Here is a 6,000-nt window from a genome sequence, read left to right on the forward strand (position 1 = left end):
CAAATTAAGTCATACCTTGTAACACGCTGTTAGAATTCACTGTGGGCTGAGCAGCAGGAGCACTTGCTAATGACACTACATTAGCTATAACTGGAGTTGAATCTTTTCTTAATGATGGGGGCCCTGCTGAAGCGGCTGACACCATGGAAACACTTGCTGATTAAAATAAAAACCATTTTAAAACTTATTGTAATTTATATGCACATACATAAAAACCAACATCTCAAGGAGGTTAAACAATGCTTTTAAGTTAAGAGTGAATTCTGTTGAAGCAGAGTCACCTCAGGACTAACAAGTGTTTTTTTAATTTTTTAATTAGTGTACTTAATATTTTGTGTCTTTATCTTGCATAACTACGCAGATGATACATTTAAGAGGCCATTAGGTTTTAGATTGTTCTTTTTATATTCTCAAATCCTTTTTTATGGAAGTCATGGTGTACATATCAAATTATAATACACCAATTGCCATTCTTTCCCATAAAGTTCTTAAAAGTTTATTTGATTCATTATGCTTAAGAAAAATTAAATAAATAAATCATTTTTACTGGGCTTTAATCTCTAGTGTTAATCAAAAAATTATCTAAATGTTAACATCATGTGAAAAGAATGAAATTTATGTTTCATGAAATTACTGACAATTATTTCATGTTTCCAATCTGTAGATGTAGTTAGTCCCCTATACCAATGAAAGACTAAAGTTTAATTTTACCTGCATTGTTTTGTGAAGGTGGGTCACACATACTTTGCTGATTACAGAACATCAAGATACAAAGCAGGTTACAGAAATGTTTCATTTCTCCCCGCCATTTCAAGGACTCACTGAGTTTACCCTGTCGCTTACACCCATCACATTTGGCCATCTGAAAAAGAAACAAAAGATGGTAAAAAAAAAAAGTAAGAAACAAATTATCTGTGGTCTGACAGAATAAAATCAGGACACATGTAACAAGTGAGAAAAATAACTCAGAATTTAAGTTAAAAAAATGAAATTTAATTATTTAAAGTGGTAAATATTTACCTATCAATTATTTTTATACTAAGCATTAAAAATTCATATTATACAGATGAAAATAAATTGTAATTAAAGAACATAGTGAAATAAGATCTGTCTTCCTCAAAGACTTCAGAAAACAAATTCATTTTAGTTAAATGATAAATAAATAAAATTATAATTTTACATATTTAATTTCTTAAGACTTATGTTTTCTCCATGGAAATTACAAACAAAAGAAAAATAACTTCAGTGACATTAAAGTGTTCCAAAATCTTAATTTAATGCTAGAAAACATAATACATTTAACCTTAAAAGTTTAAATAATTAAGGTGTCCTTAATACTTGGTCAAAAAATAAAATAAGGGAATAATGTTCGCCCTAACTTGAAAAAACCATGAATGTGAATTATATTTACCTGGTAAAACAGAACTGTATATTTGGACATACATTCTTCACAACAGAACTCTTCCACCTTCCCCCCCAAATTACTCTGTACCAATTTGGGAGATGCCTGTAAACAATAACTGCACATTTTACAGTGATTTCCCCAGAGCTTGGCCAAGTCATGTTTATAAAGCAATTTGCAACCTAAAAAAAAAAAAAAATCAGGAAAGATAAAATTAAAATTAGGCAGAAATATTAAGTATCTCCATCTTTAATTTAAATGCCCTATAATAAAGTTTCCACAATTGGGTCTTCTCCAATTAGATAAAGAGATCAATATATAGGGCCAATACTATCATTTAAAAAATATTATAGTGCCCGGCTGGTGTGGCTCATAGTTGAGCATTGACCTATGAATCAGGAGGTCACACGCTTCAATTCCTGGTCAGGGCATATGCCTGGGTTGCAGGCTTGATCTTCAGTGTGGGACGTGCAGGAGGCAGCTGATCAACGATTCCTCATTGCTTTTTCTATCTCCCTCTCCCTTCCTCTCTGAAATCAATAAAATAAAATAAAAACATTAAAAATATTTTTTATTGCATCTCATATAGTAAAAGTCAATTTTTTAAAATACTTTTTTATAGGCACTAGAGAAAAAGGAAGAGAGAGAGAGAGAGAAACATCAATGAGAGAGACACATCAACATTGATTGGCTTTCTCCAGCACACCCCACATCAGGGACCAAGCGTATCACCCATGCACTTGCCCTGACCAGGAATCACAAAGGCAACTTCTTGGTGCACAGGTCGACATCCAGCCATTGAACCACACCAGCAGGGCTAAATGTCAGTTTGTTTAATGAAACTTTTGTTTAATTTGGGTATGTGATATCACAATGTAAAATGTATTTTTTGTGTGTGTGTTGTGGTCAAAAGGTTTAAAATCCACTAATCTAGTAGTAGGCTAATCCTGTGCAGTTTTAGAATAAAACAAAACATTCTAAACGTTTAAGATAGTCATTTAAAAGAAGAAGAAAGTCTATCTCAAACTGATAGCAAATTCAGATTATTTATGTTCATATATATAATGGTGAAGTATAATCCTAGGATACTACCAAATTTAAGGAGTTCCCTTTAGAAGCACCAGAAATGAAAGAATCCCATCAACCTAATATCGATAAATGTCTGTCATATTACCATCATCTTCTGCAATATACTTGGAGGATTGTTTCCTTCATTTTAACATTTAAATGATATGAAGAATTTGATCAGAAAAATTGAATGAAGCATAAACGAACAAAAAGGGTTTGGTATTATACAAAGAGGATAAAATAAACCCACATAGTTTCAGCTTAAATCATCAACTACTGTTAAAAGAACCAACATGCTTAAGTAGGTAAGATAATCTTCTGACTTTACCTTCACTACAGAAAGACTTGTCAGCACCTGAGAATCTCACAGTCTCCTTTAAAATTTTCTCAATTTTACAATATTCACACATTGCCATTACATGATTTATTTTTTTATATTCATCAGAACAATTCTTGCCACAGAACTGAAACATTTTACCCTGAAAAGAAAAATCATCAAGTACTAATTAAACATTTATCTTACGGAAATCCTTATCCCTCTTATTTTCAAAACAAATAGTGCAATTTTAAGAAATAAAAAGCCAGAAACAATTTTACAGATAGATCAGTTCATACTCAAAACCTTTATCATGACCCCATACTTTACCTTATAGTCAAGAAGTTCCGGTTTTGTGCCAAAAAGACGGGTGCAGTGCTGACACTTAAGTTTTACAACATTTCGTGCAAACCCAACATGTTGAGACTGGGCAGCAAGACGCTGGAGACCAGCTGCAGCAGAGCTATTGATGGAGGTAGGCGAAACAGCAGAGGTGTTACCTCCTCCTGCTGACACTGTTGAACCTCTGGGGATGCTTACAATTACTTGGCCCTGAGACAAGGGCACTACTGAAGAATTCACTCCTGTTGGTTTGTTAAACAAATTCTGGAAAAAAAAGAGAAAAAACAAGATAAATCTCACAATTTGTTCAAACAAGTCAGTACTGACTAAGTATATCAAGCACAGTCCTAAGCACCTAAGATACATTAGGTGATAATATTAGGTCTAGTAATAATTAATGTCGTTTTCTAATACCTTTTTTTAAATCGAATTTATTTAAACAATACAACAAAATTTAATCAACAATATAGTTGCCGTTGTTTTCTACTACTTGTGCCCAACGCTCAGGAAGCATTTTAATCCCTCTGTTGTAAAATTCTTGTGATTTTGATGCAAAAAATTCGGTCAATGCATTTTTGAGGCATTCTTCATTATTAAATTTTTTTCCAAGAAAGTTTTGCAAAGAACGAAACAAATGGTTATCGGAAGGGGCAATATCAGGAGAATATGCAGGTTGAGGGAGAACTTCCCATTCCAACTGGCGCAGTTTTTCAGCAGTGATTCTTGCAGTATGCGGTCGTGCGTTATCGTGGTAAAGAATTACGCCCTTCCGATTAATCAGCGCGGGTTCTTTTTCTCTTAAAGCTTAGGCTAACCTTTCCAATTGGGCACTATACACTGCACTTGTAATGGTTTGGTTAGATGGTAAAAGTTCATAATGAAGAATTCCTTTAAAATTTCACCAAACACACAACATCACTTTTTTCTCATGCAAGTCAGGTTTTGGCGTGGGCTGCGGAGCCTCATTTTTGTCCAACCATTGAGGCCACCTTTTCAAATTAACATACAGCACCCATTCTTCATCTCCGGTAACAATTTGCTCTAAAAACGGCAAACGGTTTTGAGAGAGGAGCGAACTGCAAATTGTGACTCTTTGATTACGGTTGTTGTCGGTCAACTCATGAGGAACCCATTTTCCAAACTTTTGGACTTTGCCAAGTGCACGCAATTGATTGGAAATTGTTTTTTGTGAACAATTTAAAGTTGTCGCAAGCTCTTGTTGGGTAATTTGAGGATTTTGCACCAAAAGAGCTTGAAGAGCTTCTTGATCAAAATTGGACACACGGCCTCGACCAGTCTTGTCATCTAACAAAAAATTTCCCTCGCGAAATTTCTCAAACCAATGCTGGCATTTTCTGGCGCTAACTGCATCTTGACCAAGAGCACTACAGATGTTTTTTGCAGCCTCACTTGCTTTTCTTCCTAATTGGAACTCGTAAAGCATGCAGTGCCGAATATGCTCTTCATCCGCCATCTTCTTAGCCCTAGTTTTGCAACAAAAACCAAACCAAACACAAACTTTTTCAAGCAAAACTTGTTAATTGCACTTCACACGTTCTGAAGATACCACGTGTTTGAAGGTTATGTCAATACAAGTCAACGCCAAGCAAGATTTTAAACGAATGTTTAAAAACGACATTAATTATTACTAGACCCGATAGGCAAAAATTCCTCCCTGTGAGCATCTTATAATTGAAAGGGGGAAGTGTCATTTATAAATAAAAATAAAATAATTCAAAAATAATATATTCCCAAAAGATAATCTAGGAGATAATATAATAGTATCATTAATTTTATAGAAGGCAGCTAAATGACATGCCTCCAAATACAGGATAGGATCAACCAAAGAATCCAAGTTTAAAATGCCTTAGATTAGGGGTGTCGAACTCAATCAGAGAAGGGGCCAAAATCTATAATCCAGCCTAAATCGCGGGCCGAATGGTTTACTGAACAGTCATAAACTGTCATTGTGATGGAAACGCAGTGGAGTGCAGTGATGACAGCGCGGTGCGGGCCACATTGCAAGGCCTGGCGGGATGGATTTGGCCCGCGGGCCTTGTGTTTGACACATGTGCCTTAGATAGTAGAAATTTAGGCAATCCAGGCACTAGCAAACACCTAGTAAGTTCACATTACAATACTGTTGTAGGCAACTCACTGACTGGAGAAGAGAAAAGTTCTTGAAGCCATACCTGGAAAGCTACCACACAACTGTAGCTGCAGAAGTTGCGTATACTTCCATCTGACATGGCTAGGTGATACTGAGGGATTGCTGAAGTTTTACAACTGTTACACTGAACTTGTACACCTTATCAAATAAAAATAAAAATAATGAGTACTATATATATATATATATATATATATATTTATTTATTTATTTATTTATTTATTTATTTTTTACAAAAGTGTATGAGAAAAATAAGTATTGTATAAGATATAAAAATTCAGGAGCCAGGTCAAGTTGCAGGAACTGAAACGAAACTTAATCATAGCACATACAAAAACTAAGAACATAAAAAATACTTCTTTTAAAATTTTGTCAGTCTAACTGGAAACTATAAGATATATAAATCCTGAAATAAATCGGGTGTGAAAAAGAAAATACATTAAACAAGCCACATGAAATTCTTTTTCTAAGGACAGATGCACTAATAAACAAACCAGTAAACAAACATAAAAAAAAGAAATCAGGTAATAAGTGATTTTTTGTAACACAAATCTGAAATATTTTATATTTGCCTTAAAAGACAACCAAATTTGGACAAAAACCTGTACTATATAAACAAAGCAATAACTATAACTTTTGTAATGATTATATAAATATAGTTTACAAAACCAATATTACCTGCAGAAGTAACCATTTTAACTCTGT

General features: G+C 34.0%; 1 protein-coding gene across 19 annotated transcripts in view; it reads right to left on the reverse strand.

Moving 5' to 3' along the window:
* ZMYM4 (zinc finger MYM-type containing 4) overlaps positions 1-6,000 on the reverse strand; it is a 135,265-nt gene that overhangs the window by 38,077 nt on the left and 91,188 nt on the right. For 18 of the 19 annotated variants that reach the window (XR_006742221.1, XM_036444171.2, XM_045584862.1 and 15 more), the window contains 7 exons: positions 5,974-6,000; positions 5,321-5,436; positions 3,117-3,392; positions 2,799-2,949; positions 1,412-1,584; positions 712-862; positions 16-156 (listed from right to left, as the gene is read on the reverse strand). The exon at positions 5,974-6,000 is cut by the window's right edge and continues 124 nt beyond it. Coding sequence is in view for 18 of the 19 variants with exons in the window: in XM_036444171.2 (XP_036300064.1) it covers positions 16-156; positions 712-862; positions 1,412-1,584; positions 2,799-2,949; positions 3,117-3,392; positions 5,321-5,436; positions 5,974-6,000 (1,035 nt within the window). In the remaining variant the exon portion in view is untranslated. The remainder of the gene's footprint in view (positions 1-15; positions 157-711; positions 863-1,411; positions 1,585-2,798; positions 2,950-3,116; positions 3,393-5,320; positions 5,437-5,973) is intronic. The other variant, XM_045584872.1, reaches the window with a different exon arrangement.

This window comes from Pipistrellus kuhlii, unplaced genomic scaffold (genome assembly GCF_014108245.1).
Source record: "Pipistrellus kuhlii isolate mPipKuh1 unplaced genomic scaffold, mPipKuh1.p scaffold_m20_p_2, whole genome shotgun sequence".
Classification (NCBI taxonomy): domain Eukaryota; kingdom Metazoa; phylum Chordata; class Mammalia; order Chiroptera; family Vespertilionidae; genus Pipistrellus; species Pipistrellus kuhlii.